Genomic DNA, 25,476 nt, shown 5'->3' with positions numbered 1-25,476 from the left:
TTTCCAGAACCTCTGAGGAAAAAGGAGTAGTTTGTACTAAGTATTTTTGGTAGTAAGTAGACCGGAGAAAACTGGCTAGTTTTAAAGCAGCTCTGTCGTGTTCTTCCTAATAAGGAGCCAGGGAAGTGAACTCCCCTTGCCTTGGGCTGTCTGTCCGCTCCATGTGGAAATGATATTACCTACTTCTCAGTTTGTTTTGAAATTTACCGTCACTAAGCACTAGGAATTCCTCAGAGAAAATGGGATTCTTTCAGGGCAGTAGCATCTTAAGACAGTATAGTGTTAGTACTCTTAGGTCATCTTCATCTTTAAAAAAGTCCTCATTTTTGAAATATGTTTCCAGTGCTTGCCCTTTAAAAAATATGTATATATATTTTTTCAGAATACCAAAAATAACCATTCTATTCAGAATTTATGAAACAAAGCAAAACAAAACAAAAACCGGTGTCACAAAGCTGTACTATATGATACCAACTAACCAGGGAGCTTGAGTTCCAGCTGATAGTTTTAATATCATGCAGGAGGAGCCAAAGTCATTTTTGGAATCACAAACATGACTGATTCTCTGAATCATTCCCAACAGCTTCAGAATTACAACCAAGATGTTATCAAGTCATATTGCCACTGGTTATTCTTAGGCTTAGGAGTAATTTCCAATATACTATGAAGGAAAATATTAATTTATGTTTGGACCCCAAACGTCTTAACTTACATGTCAAAATGATCATATTTTTAGTTTTTTCTAAAGTTTTTAAATGTGACAGTTAAAATGTTGCCAATCAGCATGAAATTCTTTTGATGTGTCTGGAAGCTAATATTATAGAAACTAAAATTCAAAAATATGTAATAGATAAGTTTAATAATCTAATATATCATACTGAATAATATAATGTATATAATAATATACATCAACTTCTGGATTTGGAGTATATCAAATCCCAGTTCTTTGGGGTAAAAACTAATTCAAAATAATATTTTACAAGGAAAAATGAAAACACTCTTTAAGTTGATTTCCAAGTTACTTTTTATTACTAATACAAATTTGGTTTTTAATATGCATCTTTCAAATACAGTCTTTTGGGATAAACACAGTCAGAAATGTCAACCTAACTAGCTGGAGAACATAGTCATTTTTAATAGAAAAGTGTGGCCAGAGTAAATACTTCTACTTTGAACAGAAATCAAATGTGAAAATCTACTTTCTCTTAAAAAACAAACATTTCTACAAATTCTCTCTAATTATAATAACTGAGCCTATCTAATACAATCTGTTATCCAAAGTTCCAATTCATTAATACATATATATGCTTGAGCCCTAATAAGGTAGCCCTTTCCAATGTGAGTGATGGTGCCAAAACATAAAAGAGACATATTCAGAAATAAATGGATTAGAAAAAAATAAATGCATTTATAAAACTTAAAATTCCAACTCTACATCATTTTAATAGGGGACACTTCACACACATGTAATGATATGATATTTAAACTCAAGATGGAGGAAAGGTGACAAATTAGTGTCCCTGTGACTGGCATACTGTAACATTTTAGGGCATGCTTTTTAATCCACGGTGAAACAGGAACTCTGTCTACCTATGTGATTGCTACTAGTAGAAAAAAGTCTTCACGAATGTGGGATATATTTACAAGCAACAGTCCTTCTAAAAATGCTGGTTTTATCTTACAGATAGAAGGTATTCTCACCCATAGAAATCAGATCTCAGCGTGACAAGTCTCCTGTCTCAAACAGTAGCTTGAATGCAAACAATCTAACTTTGCTCATTTTTAAGTAAACTGGAGATTCTATATCCTCAATATGTTTTGTGATGATTGATGTTGGCACTCCTGCTTTTCAAATTATATCTGCAATGTATGACTTTTGAAAACATCAATTTCTAATAAAACTGTGAGATGTTCATTTCTTTGTGGGTGAAAAATGTACAACTTTCCTGCCATGTATTGTCTTTCTCTTGATGTCTAGAATCAATTCAAACAAGTTCACATGAATGATAATTTTGTTCTAGTAATGCAAAGGAGATGGCTGTTTTATTATTACAATATTTAAGTTTACAATATCTGCATTTTAAATTTTGAGTCCAGTGAAAGTTTTAGTGAATAATCTAATATATATCAATTTCTAGAGTTGGAGTATATTAAATCCTAGGAGTAAGGAAAACCACTACTGGCATTTATCAAAGAAAGCCACAAAATAGGATCTGGTCCTGTCAGGCAGTCTTTCCTGCTAAATCACCCTTATCTTAAGACACTGACATCTAGAATGATTTAGGCAATATAGTAAAGTTTGAAGCACGTAAGACTTTAATGCAGGGGATTCCTGAGAATTTGCTGACGTACTAATCAATATACAAGACATTGTTTTTTAAGATTCCATAGAAAGTGTTTGGAGTCAATGTTTATATTTTATAATTTGAGAGAATTAAGAGTATATAAATTTAAGGGAATTTAACCATGTAACTTTAGAAGTATTTATCTTTTCTTTTCTTTATAACTAAATATTAGTAACTGGTTGGGTCCATCAATGAGAACTTCTTGGGATTTCTTCACATTTTTGATCTTCTACTTCCAAGATAAGGGATCATTTAGGCCCTGGAATTTTTTTCTTTTTTAAGTTTTATTCTGTGAAAGATATGATTATAATGATAAATTCAAGAGTTACAGAGTAAAACAGAGCAAAAGAGTCACATTTAAACATCTAAGAAAGTTTTGAATACTCAAAATGTGTTTTTTTTAAGATGCTCTCAGTTCTTATTTATGATGTTAAATGCTTTGAATTTTCTTGTACTGAGTACTTTGTGGGTACAGTATTAAGGAGCATGATTGTCTCATGGTCGTGCTAACAAGGCATGGGTCATGAAATTGACCAAGCATCTGTTCAGCTTCCTTTGAACATCCTAATGATGGCTTTGTTTTCTGTAACTAAATAAATGGTCATGACTTACAGTTGCATAATAACAGACACATTCATCTACCACTTCCTTAAATCCATTAACAGTTTTATTTTTCTCCACATCAACCCTCCCTTCATGTAACACATAGCACAAAACCTGTCTCCCAACAATTCCTTTTGGACCTTTAATTATACATGTAGTGACACTGATGACCTAACCCACTCCTAAATTAACCCTGCGTTTATATCATGAGCAACAAAAATGAATAATGCACCAAAGGTCATTCTACCAATGAAAGAATCTCAGAATATCAGAGCTATTGAGGATATAAGAGATTAAATAATCTGATCTTCTCATTTGACAAATGAGAATACCTGAACCCAGAATCCATTCCTGTCTCAGGCTGCTGGCTTTAAATAGATTAAAAATATATTCTATGCCTAAATCTTTCTATTCCCCATACATTACACAATTTGCCTCAAAAGTCCTTCTGAATTGTATAATTATCTTTCTGCCGAATATTTCTTTCTTTCTGAGAACACCTGTATTTTCAATTCTAAAAAACTGAATTTCATTGGATTTTTGATAATGTTTCAGAGAAATTCTTAAAATAACACCAAGGAAATCCTTTTTTATATAATTATTGTTCAATGGCATGCTTTCATGGAAAACTTCTCCCATGTTCTATTCCTTGCTATTATTGCTAATGACAATTAGCACATCATATTTCTTTAATTCCTTCCTGGACTAAGACACTTAGAAGAAAATACTTAATTTCACTTTAAATGAGCAGTGTTTAGTTGCTCAGACTACCTCATATTAATGGAATAAATGGAATTAAGATTATGAATTAGATATAAGTGCCAACACATCAATGCAGAAAATGAATTTTTTCCTCAAAGAAATTCTCTATCATGAGCAGATAAGAAAGAGATCTGTCACGTGTGCGCACACACACGCTCAAATAAATGACTTCTGAGAATAAGCCAAGACCAAAAGTGAATCAAAATCTACTGGAAAAGTGAAATGCCCTACAAAGGAACATTTTAACAATGACTATTGTAGATGGCACATGATCAGTTTTTCTAACATTCATGTTTGGCGTCTCCATCCTCTTGGGTGTGGGTTGTAGTTGTAATCAGCTGTTGAAAGACAGTAATCGGACCTAGTTTCCATGGACATTATTTCAGAATCATTTCTGGAAGGCTGCCTATAATATGCGTATGGCAACTGTGAACCATACTGGGAGTTGGTAGACATATTATTATTAGGTAAAGATGCAACATTATACTCTTGCCTTGCAAATGAGCTCACATTGGCCTTCTGGGCCTGAGGAACATAGGACACTCTCTCATTCCAATCCTCTGAGCACCCTGGAAGCACCTTCCTCCTAGCTGCTGAGACCACATTTGCCACAATGGATTCCTGGATGTTTCTGGGTTTAAACGCATCATCCACTAGACCCAGAGGAGACTTCGTTGCTGCTTCCCAAGGAGTTAGTCTCTTGTTTGCCTTCTCTAGCTCATCACTTGGTTTGCTAGAGTAGTTATAAGCAGGCTGGAATACCCAAGGAGATGTTGTGGAGATAGTGGGTGGGGCTGGTCTTCCAGGAAGAGAAAGGGAGTGTCCAATCTGCTAGAAACAATGAAAATGTTAGTATATCTCATTCATTTTTGTTGTGCCGATTGACTGTTATTCCAAAGTGATCTTGGCAACATTACTGAGCGCTGTAAAAATGAAACCCCCAAAATACTTAGTGCTAAAGCCAACACAGGCTGCCTTTATCTGGTGTATTGTTAGCTCTGGCCTGGGACTTGCTCCTCACTTAGGACTTTCTTATTGCTCTCCCTCTCTGAACCCATAGTTCCAATCACTACCATCTCTCTTGGGCACAACTACCGCTGCTAGGACTCTGTTATCACTGGGAGCCACCCTCACTTATCTGCCCTCCACATATTCATATCCATATCTACAGCCCACGCTCATTCAGGTCCTGTTTTTGTGATACAAAATAAACAAAACATCGACTATCCCAGAAACAGACCATGAGCTACTGGGCTTTTTACTTTTCCCAAGTGACTTCCAACATGTTATCTTATTTTGGTCCACTGAATATAGCAAAATATTAAAAATAAAAAAATTATAAAAAATCCAAGAGCTATTTAGATGTATTTAATTTTGCTGATCTGATGGAGTGGGTGGACTTTTTCTTTTCAAAACCTATTTATAATCACTGCAGATCATGTGGCTCTTCACTTCCTAAGCAGAGGACATTGCCCGTGTCTCAGATAAATACTCCTGCCCTTTGTTTCATTTGAGATTTGCTTCTTTTTATATGTATTACATTCTTTACTTTTTTGAGATTTTGTGTCCTTGTAATCCTCCTCCGTGTACGTGAACTGTTTGGTTTGTCAGTATGCAGAAACATAATTTATTGAACGCTCTTGTATTCTCTCTCCTTCGCCCCTTTTTATTTCCAGGAACCCAGAAGACTCGTTATCCACATCACGTCTTCACACTTTACCAGCAACATGAAACTCTCTTAGACAAACTTCTGGCAAAATGTAGCAAATGTACACCTAGGGGAAATAAGTCAACTTTGAAAGTATTAGAACATTGTGTGTCTCTGGAACAAAAAGCATTGCTACACTTAAAAATGCATCCACATTTTATAAACGGTTCCAACAGCTTTTCTTTCTTAAGTAAGTCCTTAAATTTAAAGTGAATACCAACACCTGGATTTGACAAACTATCTTAGGTTCAGATGTTTTGTTTTGTTTTTTTTTGTTTTCCATTAAACACACAAAGAGGGTAGGTGGTCCATGCTTGGCTTGCATATCAAGAATTAGGTCAATATACTGAATCTTGCCTCTTTCTTTGTTATCATTACAATTTCAGTAATACCGGTTGAGTCCTAAGAAATCTTGTTTTCATTAATCTCTTTATCCTAACCTAGATCTAATAATAAGTTCTCTGGTCTATATAATCAGAGAGGGGAGAAAAGCCTAATTTTAGTTACCGTTTTGGACTTGATTTCTATTTCATGTTATTTATGTGCTGGTTTCATTCATTTAACAAAAATTTTATTGAACACCTGCTACTTCCCAGGCACACTCATCAGAGTCTAGACATACAAAGATGATTTACATGAAGTCCTTGCCCTCAAGAAACATGTAACACAGTACTGCTATTAACTTTGCAGTGGTAAGTTAGTCAGTCATGGAAGGTCACTTTAGAGACTCGACCTATCTTGACAGGATCAATAGGGAACTTTCCAAATTGTGAGAAGTATTAACATTCAATATGATAAAGAAATACTCAGCTCTTGTTTCCCATAGTATATATCCATGTTTTCCTTTGGTCTTTACTAATGGAGGAGAGAGGACGTATTGGTCTATAGAGTCCTTGGGCAGTTTGCCAATTCCCATGAAACCTGCCTTATGTGGTCTTTGATCAGATCTAGCACCTCTGAGGGCTATTTCAGTCAGGTCTTTAAAACATCAAAAACTTGAAGAGATGTTAATAAAGGGATCTAGGCCTCTACAGAAACACGGGACGTGATCTTAAATACACATACAGGTGATTAACATCACTGGCTAGCAACTGGGAAAAGAAATAATTATGAATTTATTTGGAAGAATTAAGTGCAATGTGAATGCATACACTTCAGTGGTAGGGTGTCCAAACACTAGATGAAAGTGAAAATTTTATTTTCCATTTTTTCCTCTCCCCTTCTTCGCTTAAAAATCTCCAGAAGAATAGAGACTTAACAGAAATTAGCTCAAAAGCATTGCTGAATGATATTCTATTAATGAAGAGATCAGAGATTTTATTTAGCTAAGCCATAAATGTTAATCAGTTGAATATGCGAGCAAAAAAAAATTATGAAGTATAATATTGAAAGATTAAGTCTCTCTGAGGGAAAAAATTGTTTTGAGGAAAAATTTTAAATAGCATCAAAGTTTTTAAAAAATCTCCCATAGAATACAAATTTGCCAAATATAGTAGCAGTACTGGCTGTGAAGGAAGAGAGCAATTACCTCAGTGGACAAAATGACTATTGCTCTCCTACGGATTCCTCAGTCCACCAAACAAGCCTTCATATTCCTTTAAGTGCTAACAATAGAACATAAACGTACAAACTGTCAGAGGCAAGAGATGCAAATGTGGTATAAATAAATACTTCTCTAGGTACATTGTTGTTACTGTTTGTGCCCAAAATATTGCAGGCCTCTGGTCCCTGCCTGCACCCAAACCTCTAATTTTAATGTATTTCCCCAAAGCAATTTTCGCATCTTGTTCTTTGGTGCTATTTCCTTCTGTCAGTCTCTGTCCCAAGGCTCATGCTGTTCTCCGCTTGGCCAGCGAGAGGAAGCCACGTGATACACCCCGAGCCAGAAATGACCAAAGGGACCTGAAAATAACAGAGGTGTTTCTTCTATTTTGGAGTTTGAATGTCTGATGGTAGAATCCTAGCATAACATGGGTTGGATCCTTGGTTGCTGTTTTTCCACCGTGGGTTGTATTATTATCTAAAGAATTTAAATTTCTGATATATGAGCACTTAACTGTAACCCATATGTTAAATTAGCGATACATAACAATGTGTCATCAAATTGCTTCTTTCTTTTTGTCTCCTGAAACCCTTTCATTTTTTTAATGAAAGAAGTTTTTTCCACCGTCACTAGATGAAAACAGAGCAGGTCCTGTGGTACTCTGCTTTCTTTTAGGAATAGTCCTGTGGTGACTTTAAGTTTCCCAACCTAGTTCATTTCAAAATAGAATATTCTATCCCTTGCAGTAACAAGAATTAAATCTCTTCTCCCCGGGGCCTGTTTCAGGAAGACTGTCTCCCTTCAGGGAAGGCACTGTAGTTGGCTTCTTCTTGCTCTCTCTCTTCTCTTCCCTCAACTTGCTAACTGGGACTTCACGCTCCCTGGACTTAGAGAACAAGAATGGAGAAGAGACAAAAAGCAGAGGGGAATTTTTACTTGATTTGGTAACATCATATTCTGGCTTTTCACACTCAGAGCCAGGTAGGCCCAGACAAGAGAGCTTTTCACAGGATCTTTGGAGATTCCTATTACTGGGGACATTTTGCTTGTAGCCCTCAATCATGCCAAGTCATCCCTATTCTAACAGGTTACTTGTGACTCATTCTTTACTCCCAAGGAAGCTGAAGCTACAAGAGGGTCCTTTTGAAGAGACCTCAAGACAACCCCATCCAGCTCTCCTTTGCTCCTGGCCTGCTGGGGACCACACAGAACACTCATCATTTGCCTTTGGGATGACAGCAGCAGATTTCCTAGTGTTTTGCCAAAACAATTTGTGAGCCCATGTCTCACCTTCCAGATTTCTTGGGAGAGTGTCAGATCCCAATCTACTCTGCCTTCTTATCCATTCTCATGCAGACATCTCATAACAAGCTCTCTAAAAAGCCACTTTTTAAAAAAAAATTTTTTTTTTTGAGACAGAGAAAGTGTGAGCAGGGGGAGGGGCAGAGGGAGAGGGAGAATCTTAAGCGGATTCCACACCTAGCACAGAGCCTATGATGTGGGGTTCAAATGCATGACTCTGAGATCATGACCTGAGCCAATATTAAGAGTCGGGTACTGAACCAACTGAGCTACCCAGGTCCCCCTCTAAGAAGCTCTTCTCTCACACGGGTGGGGGCGAGGGGGTAGGACCTCCCCCTACTCCAAACCCACACCCCAAGATCTATGGCATCCAAATTCTTCCTCAAGAAATCCTCTCTCCTTGCCATTCTCTGATCCCTTTTAATAACCTAGACCGGACTGGAGGGTTCTGGCGGGAGTGGCTCCTGCTGTGTTCTTCGTAGAGTCTGTAGTTTCATCTGAAATCAGACTTTAGAGGACAACATCTCCAATATTAGAGGGCCTCGGGGGAACTTTTGTTTTTATACCCTGTCATGTAACATTACCATTTTCAGTAGTACACTAAGCCTTTCTCTCTTTATTCTTTTAACATTGAAATATAGGCTAAAAATAGAATGAAAAAATTTTTCTAAGGATTAATTTCAAGAAATTCAAATAGTGTTAAGAGTTGAAACCTCATACTTCACTCAGGCCTTGCTCTAGAGAAGGGGCTCACATGTTTTCAGGGCATCTTGGTCAATCCTTGGGCTTTAACTGTTGAGAACATCCTCCTCACATTGAACCAACTTTCGCCTCCCATAACTTTTACCCCAGTGGTCCTAGTAACATAAAATATACCTGCTTCCTCTTCTGTATGTCTTTTCTTCACATATTCCTAGTTGCTTCCACCCTCTTTGAACACCTTCACCATCCTATTTCTATCCCTCATTTTCTGACGAGGGAGAAATAACATCTATGGTGGTCATTCTCTCAAGTCTGCATCCTTCTGTCTCAGTTTGTTTGGTAAGGTTAATGCAGACACACGATCCTAATCTTCCTGAGTAGATGTATATCCAAAAACACAGACCCCGAAAGCATACCAATGAAGATGTCAGTCAAATTGATGGAGGGAACTTGTCATCTGGCAGATGGCACAGTTCATACGCATGTAGAACATTCGGTCTGTGTGTATTTAGGATGGTGCATTCTTTAAGTGTTCAGTGCAAGAAAGGACATGCTACTTTTTCACCAGTCCAATATAACGCCTATAGCAAAGGATGCAAAGATTCCCCCGAACTCACGAATCACCTGGTGTTAGATATTCTCACCGAAGGCTAAGCATAAACATTTTCCTACCTCTGCCTTTAATAATAGCCAACACTACCAGCTCATACCATGTGCCAAGAGGTGGCTACTAGTCGCCTCACATAGAGTATTTCACATAATCCTCAAAACAAGCCCATGAAGCAGGCCCTATTATTGTCCCTATTTTCAAGGACAAAGACAAGGAGAGTGAGACTTAAAGGGGGCAAGTAGCAATAGATAAATAAATAAATAAATAAATAACTTCCCTAAGGGCAGAAATCTTGTAAGTGCTGGAGTGCAGAAGTTGGTCCCACACAGTTTCACACCAGAGTTCTCAGTCAAGTAGTAGACTATGCTTGGTCATGAAATCGCTTTGTGAAAATGTCTTTTGTTGTTTGTTTTTTTAAGATCCAAATCCAAGCAAACTAAATGAAATGAGATCTTAGAAATTTTGGAAAGACTCATTTAAATTTTGACTACGTTAGGATTAATTACTGCTGCCATCTTGCGATTTGTCACAAGGAGGAGTCAGTGGCGGGTTCTAGGGCACCTCTCACATTTAGAAGTGCTCGCTCCCTTTCTGTGAAGGTGAGACACACATGGGGCTCTGCTCTCAAGTCCCCTGAAAAGCTCAGAGGAGCAGAGAGCCTTTCCCAGCTTACCTTAACCGACCTGTCATGTCAGTTCAATGCTGACTTACCCACAGAAAGCAGTTAATGAAGCAGCTTAGTTAGTTAGCTTCCTTGCTAAACTTCTGGGGAATCGGTTTAACTGGCCGGGAAACACTTGACATTTAAAAAGGAAGTGAAGTCTGCGGTTTACACAGGACAATGAAGTGAATTCCAAAGCAATGCAAATAGCCCTAGAAGCCAAAGAAGTTTAATAGGCTGTATTCTGAAGTTCAAACTATTTCATACCATAAACCTGGAAAGCCAAAGACATTCTCTTAACTCAATCCCTGCTTAAACTGCTGTAGTCGTGGAAGTGTCCTCAACAAATGTTGTTTCCAATGTTATTTCAGCTCCTTCAAATGATATTTGGACTCCTTCGACAACTTTCTCTCTTAAACACATGACCAGTAAATATTCATCACAAATATATATTTTCTCATAAGCAGATTCCAATAGAGACAAACAGAAATAAAGGACATTTCATTTGCTTTTAAGTCATTCATAAGAATTTCTAAAAAGCAGAGGGCTATGAAGAGGCACATGAATGGGAAAAAAAACGCCAGGCGTTCTCCAGCTTCCCATCTGTTCAGGTCAGAATCTTGAAAGTCATTGTTGACTCTTCCCTGTCCCTCGCACGCCACCTGATCTGTCAACGCTGACTTTAAAATATATCCAGTCTGTCACCATTTTCCATGCCTCCACTGCTGCCACCTAAGGTAAAGCAGCATAATCTTGCATGGATTATTGTTACGGTCTCCTAATTGATTTTCCTGGTCCCACCCTTACTGCTCTAGTCTACTCTCAAATGGTAACCAAAATTACCCTGTTAAAACCTAAGTCAGATTATGTCACTTAGTTCTCTGTTTAAAATGCTCCCTTGGCTTCTCATTTCAAAAAAGAAAAATCAATGTCCTTTCATTGACCCTCGAGGCCCTGTAAAATCTGCTTGCCCACCTTAGTCTCTGATTTCATCACCTTCTGCTCTTTCCCTCTCACTTGGATCTAGCCACACCAGCCTCTGCTATTTTTGAATACACCAGACATAATGCCTCAGGACCTTTACACTTGCTGATCCTTCTGCCTGGAACACAGTACTCCAGATATCAGCACGATTCCTGTTTCTTTTCCTTCATGCCTTACTCAAATATCATATGATCACTATCTGACTATTGTCTATCTATCTGTCTGTATCTCTCTTTCTCTGTCGAAATTACCCATTCTTTGTTTTAATCTCCCTTTAAGCTTATGTCTATTTGACATAATAAATATTTTATTTACTTTGTTCATATGCTTCTTCCCACTAGAATTTAGCTCCATGTAAGAGTAAGAGTTATTGTTTCATTCTGCTTTTTCATTAAGACATCTCTAGATGAAAAACAGTTCCTGGCAAGTAGATGCTTAGTAAATATTTGTTGGCTGAATGAATAATTAGGATATATCTGTTAGTTGAATGAATAATTAGTAAATATTTATTAGCTGAATGAATAATTTCTATATCAGACTGCTATAACCAGGAAACTTGGTTAGCTTCACTAAAATTTTTCATCATGCCTCAAGATGTACGTAGCCCTTCTCACAACACTTACATGTAGTGAGGGACTCACACAAAGAGACTCATCCCACCGCCCTCACTCTACACACACCAATCTGCACACCAACCCTTGTTTGTCAAAATAAAGAGGATGAATCAATATTTACATTCAAATCAACTTTTCTAAGCCAGTAGAAGATTTTAATGTGCAAGTAAAATCATTTGCATTTTTAGGGCAGTGCAAGTGTGAGGGCTTCAAGCTGTTCTGAATCCCCAAATGAGAAAAGTCCTAGACTTATGTATGAATCCTAAAGAGAGCCTAAAATATATTTGCAAGAGTGGAAAAAAAAAAAATAAGACCTAAGAAGAAAAAGATAATGGACCTGTACCCCATGGCGCTAATAATACATTATATGTTTATAAAAAAATTATTTAAAAAAAGGATAATGGACATTGGGATTAGTTAGATTTGCAGAAGGAAGGAGTGCCTGGGTGGCATAGTCCATTAAGAGTCTGAGTCTTGCTTTCGGCTCAGGTCTGATCTCAGGGTCCTGAGATTGAGCCCCATGTCGGACTCCACACTTAGTGTGGAGTATGCTTGGGACTCTTTCTCCCTCTTCCTCTGCCCCTCCCCACTGTGCGCTCTCTCTCACTTTCTAAAATAAATAAATCTTTAAAAAAAAATTGCAGAAGGGAAAGCTGAAAGCTGATTTACCATTTATCATGAGACTGCAATCAGGAGTAGGAAATGGCCTTTTCTACTAATTTATCTCTTGGGGGCACTCCCATTTTCTTGAGTCTTGGATTAATTTTCCTGATAGGGAAGCAGGTTAACAGGAAAGATAATTCTCCATGGAGATGCAGAACGCTTATATCTACAGATCCTTAAATGTGGGATAAATGTTCCTTTGAGGTGAATCACATACAGTCAAGCTTGACATCAAGGAATAAGGAGAATTTTAAGGTCCTTTTGTCCTAGTCTCTTAATAAAATAGTGTCTATCTCCTATTTTCTGTGATCTGCCTTCCTAAAGTGAATCTTAAGTTTTCCCCACCTGCAGAGTTTTTGGAAATCCTGTGGTAACACTCTCCTAACAAAATGGAGGAGGGTGTCCTTCTCTTCAGACAGCAATGTGCAGCACTGGGCGGCTCATCAAGAATAGTGCGGAGAGTCAGGACCAATCAGTCCTACTGTTGACTAGGGAAGTAGCCAAGTAACCATACATTGCTTCCATACACGAAATAAACATACTTGGGCCTCAGAAAAAGAGATACCATCTTGTGGCTAGTGCTTCTCATCTGGGCTCTGCCCCTGCTATTCATCTGTATTCACTTTAGATTAACTTTTAGATTAAATTTGGGTTCTAGAACAATGCATGCTTTAAAAGCTTATCTTATTGTTTGAAGGCAATTCCTTGGCGAGAAAGGGTAAGCGTTATAAATGACAATGGAAGCAAGCGTGATATGCTGGGAAGAATAACTGGGATGTCACACTGACCCGGGGAGTCCTGCCTTTGCCTCTGGTGACCCGTGTGTGTCCACGTCTCCAGCCCTATTTTCCTTGCTAGTCAAATGGTAACAATGCCGGCTACCGTTTCAGGAGCAGGGTTAGAGAGGAGATTTCGTTTAGAAATCAAACGCCCCACGGCAAAACAAGTGGTGGTTATGCTTGTTTTGGGAGAAGAGACTGTGAGGTCTTAGAAGGTGTCAGAGACCTGGCAGAACCTTTTGTTCAAGAGGCAACTGCACGGGCAGGCTGCCGACCCAGGATAAAAATAGGAGGGAGCCTTGCCTTTGAAGTGGCATTAGCACCACAGGCCTCAGATACCGCAGCGCGGCTTCCCACCCTCAGAACGTCAGAACCCAGGCAGCAGCACTGGCCAGAAACACGCACTGACCTCACCTCTCTGCTAGCTCCGCGGTGGGGGTGGGAGTGGGGGGGGGGGCTGCAGATTTCTTCATCTTTCTTAACCCTCTGTTATAAAGAAAAGAACAAAAGTAACCACATTCAATGTAAGATCATGAAGCCTGACGTTACAAGGAATCTGCATATACTTCTGCGGTCCCTTTTCACCTTAGATAACAAAGATAGCAAGACCTAAAACGTATAGAATTTTTACTGTGTACTAATCACAGCACTGAGCAAGTTTTTCTGTTAACTCACTGAATCCTCTCAACAACCCTATAATCCCAATCTTGCAAATCAGGAAACTGGAGCATAAAAATGAGGTAATTTACACTAGGTCGCACAGCTGGCATGTGTCTGTATAGGGAAATTTAAAAATTAAAGTCACAGGTAATAAAATTGTATCTAAATCATTTTAAGGCACTGAATCTATTAATGAAGAGAGATTAACAACACAGCAATATTTTACCCTCTCACCTCCCTTAATCCTCAAAAAGGTATGCCATTCTAAAAACTATAGCCTATGAAAATACTCCTATTATATACTGTATTTTAGGGGTGCTTGGGTGGCTCAGTGGCTTGGTGGTGCCTTTAGCTCAGGTCATGATCCCAGGGTCCTGGGATCAAGCCCCACATAGGGCTCTTTGCTCAGCAGGGAGCCTGCTCCCCCCTCTTTCTGTCTGACTCTCTGTCTACTTGGGATCTCTCTCTCCGTCAAATAAATAAAAATCTTAAAAATATATATATACCGTGTTTTATTTAAAAAGCTGGAATTGCCATTTAAATTTTTTGTATTTCTTGGGGAAAGGCCTAAAATACATTTTTTTAAAAAGGTTTTATTTATCTGATAGACAAAGATTACAAGTAGTCAAAGAGGCAGGCAGGGAGAATGGAGGAAGCAGGCTCCCTGCTGAGCAGAGAGCCCGATGTGGGGCTTGATCCCAAGACCCTGCGATCATGACCTGAGCTGAGGGCAGAGGCTTTAACCCACTGAACCACCCAGGCACCCCCTAAAATACATTTTTATAAAAATCTACATTATTTGGCTTGAACGTAAAAACAAAATTTTAAAGACAATTCAAAATATTTTCTGAAGAGAAAGTTCTCTCGTCTTTGAAGATTTAAGCAGTAAAAGTCATATGGATTTCCATGATAGAAAAAAAATGAATAGCATATTAAAAGTTCCAATTTCATCAGTTTCTATAGAAAAAAACAAAGAAACTTTCACAATAAACAAAGGTTGATGATCCTATATGAAATAAATGAACTGTTGAACTTTTGAAAGACTTTTGTAAAGAAAGCTGTTAGTGTCTGGTATGTAGTAAGTACTTAAAAAAAAGGGCACTCATCATTACTAGTATAAAATTATTACCTACACGGTAAAGCCTACTTAAAATGTATTTCACTATCTGAATATAGCTGTAGCTGTGCATTATATCCTCAATACTTTTCCTAAAACAAATCCAGGTAACCATCTCCTTCCTCCCTCATTCACAAAAAAGAAAAGTCACCACGAATGTACACTTATTCCTAGGGAAAAAGTGGAGCAAAGAGAGGTGTGTTTTAAATATATTTTACAGATTATGTGCCTGCTATTTGACATAGAGCTAATACCCCTTAAGCAAACTCACTTCCCAAGTAGAATGGCTTTGATTTTCCCAGAGGAAAATTTTATCAGATAAGAGGTTAAGAAAAGGAATTCTTAAGAAATGTGTACATAGCATGCAACAACCTTGATTGGGCCTTTGACATGAAAACATTCTACAAATTTCTCCCCGGGATGTTTTTAAGTCATTCTTCTATCACGACTCCTAATTACATTAAAAAGCTGACAAACCAAAGCTGGTTAATGGTAATGACAAAGACACATCAACAACTAAACATGTGACAATATTATTTCACAAGAATGTGGAAAACACAGTATGAGAAAAATGACTTATTTGGTCTTTGTAACTGTTTTTCTGTCCATTACGTTTTCTAAGCTTATGAAATAGATCCTTTGATTCATTTCCTGGTCCCTGGGGAAAATGTTTAACCTACTGTTCCTGGGAAATTTAAGATTTACTGCCAAATCATATTTATGTTTCCTTCGTCAAAATCATGGCCCCAGAGTGATGTTTAAAATTAGGAATAAAAAAATATAACTCTTCATCCGGGAAGTAACCAACAACGTATTTTCTTAAGCACAGAATAGGAAAAAATTTTGTTTAACTGCCTTACCACATCTCTCTGGTGCAAGTGGTAATTTTTATTTCATATCTTTCTTGTCTGAGGGATTTATGTAGTAATTCCATGTATGTCATTTCATTTTATAGACACGAGGATGCCATAAAGTAATGAGGGTTTTCAAAGGAATGATTGTTTTTCTGAAATAGATAAAAAAGGCCCCTCAGGGGGAAATATAGATTAAAGCAGAGTATAGGGTGATAGTCATGATGGTGTACTTTTCAAATACAAATGGAGAACGTGGAACATCTTTTTAACAGTAGTGTCCCAGGAACATATCTTCAAAATGCGAAGCATTTACTTCACTTGAAAATACTAACCACAGGTGTATCTGTAATCCAATTAATGGTTCAAGGAGGTATCTCAGGAGGCATTAGTATGCTTTAATTTTCCCCTCTTGTTAGCTATTATTACAGCTTTTCCTATTGCTATAGCTTTCTTAATGTTCTCACAAAACTCCAATATCTAATTTCTTAGACATGATATTGGATATTAACACTATAGCAAATTTTGCGATGTGGGCCACACATTTATTCAAAGGACCTCGTTCCTTATCATCCCCTGACTACTCCTGTTTCCCAAGTTCACCTTCATATAGATATGTTAGGTAGTTTTAACTATCAATTGCCAAACGACTTTTTCCTTTTTCAATATTGATTCATGCAGATACACAGGTGAGTTAACAAAGCCCTGTGAATTAGCTACAAACACTTCATCAACCTTCTAAGCCACATTGGCTGTGTAGTCTTAGCCCAAGATAAAAGATAAGTTCTTCTGGAGGTACTAAAATGTCTAGATCCTTATAAATAGGCATTTGAGATGGAGAGTAGGGACCCTTCTGTTAATATGTATGCCTGAAGTTCTTAAGCAACTATCCACTAAAAAACAAAAAATGAAAAACTCTGGGGAAGGGATAGAAAAAGGAATGTCTAGAGCTTATCTCTTTGTAAAAAGATTCCTAAGTTAAACCCATCAAAAATTTCCTCTCTTTGTTCTGATCTAGTTCTTACACATGATGAGACACTTTCTGATAGTGATGTGCAGACTTTTCAGTTGCATCCTTATCCTTAACTTTGCCTGTTTTGAAATGGTTACGTCTAAGGCAGTTAAGTTCTTTCCAAACTTTAAATCATAGGCCAGCAATCACTGGCCATTTGGAATCACACATGGCTGTGACCTAGGCTAGAGCTTTTGTGTGTGTTTAAGCTGGGAGGAAAGTTATCTCCAAATTCTTTCATTTAAAGGGCCTGAAGGAGGTGGGCGGGGAGACAATGGCTTAGAATTTATCACCATTGGTCAGGTATTCTCAGGTGAAATGCAACTTTGATGCTATAACAAGTTGCTAAATGAAGTTCACTCTAGATCAGTACTTTTTTTTTTCTTTTTGCAAAAATTTGAAGTCTACATGAGACCAGATGAAGTCTGACGATGCAGTCATCCCCAACAATACACTGATAATTAAAATTTATGCATCATTCATAAGATAGGATTTTCACTTTGACCATGGTTGACAGTGCTAGGTAGACTATTACAGAAGTTTAAAAAAACAAAGCAGAAGGACAACAAAACAGAGGTTGCATACTGAAAGCAAAGAAGATAAATGCCGAATGGTTTTTTTCTTATAGAAGATTGCTTTCTGTATGAATGCATGGTACATCTGATATAATTCTGTACAATGGAACATGGGTGTTTTGACAGCGAAGTGTGGAGATCTCGTGATGCAGGTGAAATGACAAGGAAAGGGAACTGGAAATTCTACTTTATAGCATTGCCAGCTGTTTCTCACCCACCTCGTGGCTCCCCGAGGCCTAGCATTTCCTCTGAGCTTCACAATGCTCCCCCTTCTCAAGGAGTATCTGTGTGTGTTTCAAGAATAGTCAGAAGGCATTATAATCATACTTACAGACACTATAACTGAAGGTAATCATTCTACTCATGGCTTGAAGAAAAGAAAAAAAAATATTCTCCCCTAAGCTCTGTTTTTTTCTTATTAGAAAAAATGATTATTTAATTTTAAGATGTGTTTTCTACAAATATCCTGGAATTGAAGGGATAAGGAACAAACAAATTTTGTCTTGTCAGGTATTAATCTGACCTTGCTTTTTAAAAAGTATTGAACTACACCAAAATACAAAACTTTTTAACCCAAAATTTTTTTAGAAGACACATATATAGCAAATTATAAAATCTCAGAGGTGGATGGGATTCGAGATCTGTAATCAGGTTTCAAGTAGGTGCAGGAGTGTCTTTTACAACACACCTGATAGGCATTGTAGTGAGAAAAAGCACAGGCTATGAAAACAGATAAACTCAGTTGGCAGGTCTCCCACCTTAGGACTAGCTGTGTGACTTTGGGCACTTTTCTTAACCTCTCTGAGCTCCAGTTTCTTATCAATTAAAAAAATGATAGTTTTCCACCAAAAAAGGTTGTTATGAGAACTAAATACATGTATTAAAGCTCTTAACACCTTTTGTGTGTCCAACATATATGTTAATTCCTTCTCCATCTCTTCCCCACAAGATTTTGAAGTTTTACGTTAAACTGAAACTTACTGTTTTGTAACTTGTTGATTACTCCTAACCTTTCTTTTTCATCAATAGATACATTTACTCCCTCATTCACAATAGTTCCTCAAATATCTAACTCTCCTATCTCTTGTTGGTCTCTTCTCCTCCCACTGGTAAATGTACAAACATTCATCTCATATTACAGAACTTCCAGACATCACCATCCTTTTTGTTTTAGCAATAAACTTTAGTGCGTCAAAGATCTGAAAACAATGGTCTTGCTGGGATCAAAGCTGCTACTCAGTGGGTCTACCTGTCCCTTTGTTCTGTACATTCTCCTAGTATTTAAGCAGCCCCTGACTGATTGCAGTTTGTCTATCTATCACACCATGTGATCATCATAATGGAAAGGCACAACAAAAACACTGGGATCTCCCCCAGTGATCCTTAAAGTACATGAATTTGGGTGTTTTTTAGATCTGAAAATTTTACAGTCATACTTGTTTTCCCTTTAAGAGGTTAATTAGCACTCAAAGTGCTCCAAAATTCTCCTTTAGCCTAGATCCCAAAATAAAAATGTTTTGATTACTGCCAGAGAGATTTAAGTTAGTTATTAGTAAGAACATTTTTGATCAGAGATAACAGACTCTATTGCCCTACAGCCAAGGGAAGTCATACAATCCCTTTCCCCAGAGATAAGAAAAGACTGCCAAGGAACTCTGTAGAGTCCCTTCTTCAGATGATAAAATTGTATCATTCTCTTCCTAGAAGTATTTCTTCTCGTCCTTGCTTAGAAGCAGGAGGCCCTACAAAATCACATCTGAAGGCCCTCTTTATTCTCCTATTTTCAAAAATAAAGAAAAAGAATGTTCCGAGAAAATTATTCCCAAGTTTGAGAGAGGCTGCCTGCGAAGCCCTTTTGGAGCGGAAAGAGGGTTTGCTGCCCCCTGGTGGACCTCTGAGATCATGCCCGCAAAATCCGCGCACCCCCGCGGATCACTGCTGACAAGGCCTCCAAACAGTGGAAAACAGGTGCAGTTTACAAGTCTGGCTGTGCCTGACTGGACAAACTGGAAAACTATTTATGGGTTTTAAAGAATAAGGTTGACCTAAGTGTTTTTTGTGTTAGAAAAGTGTTTTACAAAGTGTGGTGCACAGCCATTAGCATCAGAATCACCTGGGTTGTATGTTACAAGAACAAATCCCTGGGCCCCACCCAGACCTACTAAGTCAGAATTTCCACGGTGGGGCCAGGAGTGGGGATGCGGGGAAGGTCTTAATTTCCCTCTGTGAACAAAAGTTGGAAAACGGTGTGTTCGAACCCTCCGAAGACAATGGTTGGCTAAAACTAAAGTGCTCTACGTAAAGGAAATCTTGTTAATTGGTAAACTTAAATGCAAAATTAAAACAAAAAATTCTAAGTGATCTCTTTTGCTTTGCTTTTTATTTCAATAATAGCACCCACCCTGAGTTGTAACATTTCGCTGGCTGTTTCATAATGGAGAATTCAAAATCTAGTTAGTTTATTTTGGTTTATATGAAGAATGATAATTGACACCATCTGATAAGCATTAACAAGCAGTCAGTGGACCAGACCACCAATTAACTCTTGAGTGTGATATAAAGGGGAAAAAAAAAAAAACTAACAATGGAAGGATTGGTATGACACTTAGCACTTCATTTATATTAGTCCAGCTTATTCTTTGGTGATATTGAGCTCTAGAGGACAGTTTTGTGAATATTTCTTTACCAATCTGAGACATGTCAGAAGAAAACAAAACTAAGGGGTATGCCATTCAAGAAAAAGATCTAGTTGGTTTTTTTACTTTCCAAAAAAAAAAAAAAAGTAATTAGATGGTACAAAAGGAAAACAGAACTAAATCAATTTAAATGTATTTAAAGCAAAAGCGATTTGGGACTCCGATAAAATTTTCAGCCTCTCAGGTTGTTTTGATTTTTTTTTTTTTAATTTCTCTTCAAGGTTGGTCCCAACTTCTGCTTCTGACTCAGTAAGATTCTAGAGGCACACCAGGAAACCCACAAAAATTCCCTGGGTTTGAAAGGCAGCTGGAATTCTAGGTTCCTCCCTACACCAGCACTCAAATTCTGAGAATTGTTTTTCATCCCTTGCTCTGTGAACTGGAAGTTTGCTCTGTTCAGAGAGAGGGTTCACCCTGTTTTTGGAAACCGCTCATGCTTCTCAGGCAAGGGGATCAATTACTCTAAAAAGGCCAGGTTGCTGACCCTTTGTCCTGGGACAGCGCTGGGAAGGAGGGGTAAGAACGGCTGTCTGCAGCACCTTCCGGGGTCAGCCAGGTTCTGTCAGAGCCCCAACTGTTGCAGTCTGAATTGGGGTGGGCTAGGCAATCAGGTGGCCAGCTGTTTTATTTTCTGTGGGATAGGCCTATTTAAACTTCAACTATCCCACCAGAACCCTCCTCAGGAGACCAACCACCCAAATTTGAGACTATATTTAATTTACAAGCATCCCCCTCGTAAGAATTCTCTGTATATTGCTAAGGTCCCCAAACTTGTTTTACTAACATTGATACTTTGAATTGAACACAGTCCCTTTATAGTGGAGTCTCAAAGCTGATGTTAAGGAGTTTTTTGTTTGTTCGTTTGTTTGTTTTAAATATTGTACCATCTCTTTGAATCCTAGTCTCATTTTGTATACCATTACAATGCTAAGAAAGTAGACAAAGAAAAAGAAGAAAGAAATTGTCTAACAGGCTGAAGAGAGAGGAACATAGACATAAAGTTTCAGTAAGAAGAAAACAGAAGAAACAATGACTTCTCAGTACAAGCCTCTTGAGAAGAGATTGCTTGTGTCAGTAGATTTATACAGACATTGTTTCTGCTTTTTCTATTTTTGTTGTGTTTGATCCCTAAAACTGGGATGCACATTCACAGAAAAAAGCAAAAGAACTTGTCTAATGGTTGTGTGTGTGTTTTCCTCCTTGGAAGTTTTTGAAATAGTAGCTATGGTTTGTTAAGTAACCTTTGCAATAATACTAGCAGGTAACACCTGTCGAATGCTTGCTATGTGTCAGGCACTGTTCTATACACCTAACACCATGGACTTATCTAACCTGCACAAGCTGTGAGGTGCACCCAGGATTGTCCTCATGTCACAGGGAGGGACACTGAGGCTTGAAAAGGTGGAAGCATCTACCTAGAGCCTCTCTACAAGCCAGAGGTGGGTCTGGAGGCAGTTGTAGACCCCTCAGCCCAGGTCCACATTTGCCCATTGCAAAATGTGCCTCTGTACACTTGGGGTTCGCGTGCAGGTTCTCACCTAATCATAGATGAGTTTCATTTAAGAAATGGTTACCTTTTGCCTCCCCTAAACCAAATCATGACTTTTAAATTTAGAAGTTGGGTGAGGGGGGCAGTATTTTTCTGCATATTGTTCTTAAAATTTGAGAAATTTTTCTTCATCGCTCTTCTTTTTTCCCTTAATTTACCTGGTGTAAATTAAGAGAGCCCTAGAAGTAATATATGATGCTAGTTGGCTGGAAGTGGGTGTTTGAGGAGTTTGGTCTAGTGCAAATTCTGGTCAATGGTAACTAGCAAAATGTTGGGCTCCCCCCTTCCATGTATTGAGTTATAAGCAAATAGGCCGACAGAAAACTACAGCGTTTCTTTTTGCCTTGTACCTGCTTACAAGTATCTATCATTTGGGCCTACCAAACTTTAAGTCCTTTTAATATTTCCTACTTTGATGTAGATGATTTAAAGTAACTTTTGAGGTATTTCTGTGACCGGTAAAGCTTATCGCTCTGGCAGACAAGTTCTTTCAACTGTGACCTTTGTCTTGTGATCAAGAGAGGTAATGTAGACTTGTGGATAGTGAATGGCTCTGGTATTTGACTGTCAGGTCTTGAGCCTTATCCTCACCTCCTTAGAAAAGTTCTTTAACTTTTTTTCACCTCTGTTTCTCATCTGTAAAATGGGATGATCATAATATCTACTTTATAGTCATTTTGTGATGACTGAAAGTCAATGTTTGTTAGGTATGCATCTAGCATATAGTAAGTCCTTATGATTATAAGTCACCTTATTAGTGGCTCTATGATTTTTAAATTAAGGCAGTGGAGCTCTGCAAATATAATGGGGGGGGGCTTACAATGAACTTAGAAGTTCATATCTTCTCTCCCTTAAGTTAGTGATGGGAATGTTCAAATTCCTGTTTAGAATCCATTAAACCAGTTCCTCAGGAGATGTTTACAAAATAACGAGACATTGCTGACGAAAAGAAAAAAAAATTACTGGAAAAACATAAGGTGTAAAAATGTCCTTGTTGGGAAGACTTTGACAGAAATAACTGTTGAGAAATCCTCCACTGAGGACACTGTGGCTAGAAAGTTCTTCTGCCTTGGGCATATCCAGGAGAGACTTTATGGAATTCTAAGATTCCAGTGACAACTATTTTTTAGATTTGAAACACTGAAAGCCCGTGACTCTCTCATTATTATTCTGTTTAGGATTATTCTTGTTGAAATGTCTTAAATTATGGATGTAGTAATAACCCAAGCTGGGTACCATTTCACTATTTAACAAGAACATTTTCTCAATCACGTGTAGTCAGAATGACATGAAGCCCAGAGGAACACTTCCTTTTATGTAGAGATTCCGATTTTGCTTTATTTAATTTTTTTAAGTGACACTCCTCCCCAATCTCAGCCCATAAATATCACCTATTCATCCTGAAATAAGAAAATAAGAGAATTTGGGTTACTAGTACAAAATCACTGTCAAATTCACCTTTTTAAACTTATAAGACAGATGCTTCTTTCTCAGAGACTGGCTTTCTCTTCCAACATACTATCAAAGCATCTGATTTTCTAATGTCATCAACATGGTCAAAGTCACCTATAAAGTCTATCCAGAGCAGGTTCTTGCTAAATAGTTTGGAGAACACACAATTAATGGGTCTCAGAGGGTAGTATTCGGGGGTCTAATGAGACTGTGGAAACCATGCAGTATGGAAGACAGGGTTCAGGCTGGGATATCAGAAAAAGACCTAGTTTCAAGCCTAGCCTACAACTCATAAGCTTAATGACTGTCCGACAAGTGGCTTAGCATCTCTGAAGTTCAGACACCTCGCCTATAAATTGGGGATAATACCTTCTTTTCAGCGTCATACAGAGGAGTAAATGAATTCACAGTATAATCAGTTAGGAGTGCAAGCCCACATTGAATCCAGAGTCCACTAATTAACACTATGTGACCTTGGGCAAGTTATTTAGCCTCTTTGTGCCTCTGAATCCCAACTATAATCTATTTACTGGGGATAATGATACTATCTATTCTGTAAGGACTACTGATTAAAAGATACAATCTGTGGTGATCACCTATGGGAATGGAGGGAGGTGTGGCAGAAATGAGTGAAGGTAGTCAAAAGGTACAAACTCCCAATTTTACAATAAAGAGTGTAAGTCTGGAGAATATAATGTACAGTATGGTGACTATAGTTAATAATGCTATATTGTATATATGAAAGTTGCTAAGAGTAGATCTTAAAAATTCTCATAAGAAAACAATTTGTAACTGTGTGGTGATGGATGTTAACTATGCTTATTGTGGTGATCATTTCATAATAAATAAGAAATACCAAATCCTTATGTTGTAAACCTGAAACTAACATAATGTTATATGTGGATTATATCTCAATAAAAGAAAAGAGATAATCTATGAAAGATACTTGCCACAATTCAGGGCCCAAAATTTGTGCTCAGTTAATGTTAGCTATTTATATAACTTATGGGAAGCGTTTAACACTGTTCTTGGCACATAGTAGAAACATAATGCACGAATGCCACCCCACCCCCCGCCCCCCACACCCGCTTTTTCCTCGGGCCTCACGAGGTTGTTGGAGTGGCTGCCCAGCTTCCATCCCCGTCCATGTAATCCTGCATTGGATCACAATACTTGAGTCCAGGTCTTTGTGTTGTCTTGAAAACAGATTATTGCATCAGGTAAAGATATCAAAGATTCCCTGACTTCTAAAATGTCTTCTAAATAACAAAACACTTAGGTGTTTGATATTTACTTCCAAGAAGAAAAATTTTCTGTTTATTCCTAGATCATGCACTACTTTTCAACTCAGAGCTCGCTTCAATCCTTTGTTTTTTTGTTTTTTGTTTTCCATGAATGAATCATTAACAGTTATCAAGGAGCTCAAGAAGTGGAGGCTGTGAAAGCAGGATTCATTCATGGCACATATGAATGTTATTATTTTGAGTATTATTAGTGTTATCAAGTAGAGGAAGGAAGACAGGCTGAAAAGTGGGTCCTTGGAACTATTTTTATTAGGGACCCTGAATGTATATTTCAGCAGTCATAAAACACACATAATTTAGATAAACATGCCAAGAATGAGGTAATGGGGTAAAAGAAATTCTATGTATTAATAACAAAAAATGATTTAAACCATAAGACCCCAAAATAAGCCTAACTTTCTTTATACTTGAAATATACTGTATTAGCTAGCAAACTTATATAAAATCAGGAGTCTGAGAAATGTCTGACAGGATTTGGTATTTTCAATTTAATTTTTTTTTCATTCATTTGCCTCTGAGTAGTAAGCTCTGTGATTTCCAAGTGCCAAGAGGTAATCTAGAGTACAGATATACATACCATAGAAACATATTAATTTTTTGAAAATTTAATAAACTGGCTGTACCTGATAATGTTAAGGAAAGAATAAGTGTGCTTTGGGGGCTCTTCCAGAAACTGATTTTTATTGGCCTGTTGCTCCATAGAATAGACTATAATATTTGTACTTTTTTTTTTTTTAACCATAGAGAAGAACCAGAGATTGGCCTCTTGCAGTGATTTTGCCTGGTGTTTGGGTCCTGTGGGAATTTGCGAGTTTGCTTTATGGCCTTTGGCCAGAGCTGGTGGGAAGTCTAGAGAAGAATTCAATTCTGCTTTTTCCCAGAATACTTGTTGACGAACTTAGTAGCACTGAAGTGTTACTTGAGTCTTTGTGTCCCCCAGAGTCCAGCAATAAGGGGACATGCGACCAGTAAGGGTCAGTGTGT

At 37.8% G+C, this 25,476-nt stretch overlaps 1 protein-coding gene across 3 annotated transcripts in view; it reads right to left on the bottom strand.

Moving 5' to 3' along the window:
* Positions 1-1,006: 1,006 nt before the first annotated feature.
* SYNPO2 (synaptopodin 2) overlaps positions 1,007-25,476 on the bottom strand; it is a 176,651-nt gene continuing 152,181 nt past the window's right edge. For 2 of the 3 annotated variants that reach the window (XM_004748000.3, XM_004748002.3), the window contains exon 5: positions 1,007-4,538. In XM_004748000.3, the coding sequence (XP_004748057.1) occupies positions 3,999-4,538 (540 nt within the window). In that variant the 3' untranslated portion in view covers positions 1,007-3,998. The remainder of the gene's footprint in view (positions 4,539-25,476) is intronic. The other variant, XM_013053939.2, reaches the window with a different exon arrangement.

Source organism: Mustela putorius, unplaced genomic scaffold (assembly GCF_011764305.1).
Source record: "Mustela putorius furo isolate JIRA1106 unplaced genomic scaffold, ASM1176430v1.1 tig00001215_pilon_pilon_pilon, whole genome shotgun sequence".
Lineage (NCBI taxonomy): Eukaryota > Metazoa > Chordata > Mammalia > Carnivora > Mustelidae > Mustela > Mustela putorius.
Note: the sequence above shows the minus strand (reverse complement) of the source record. Positions and strands in the feature narration are given on the sequence as shown.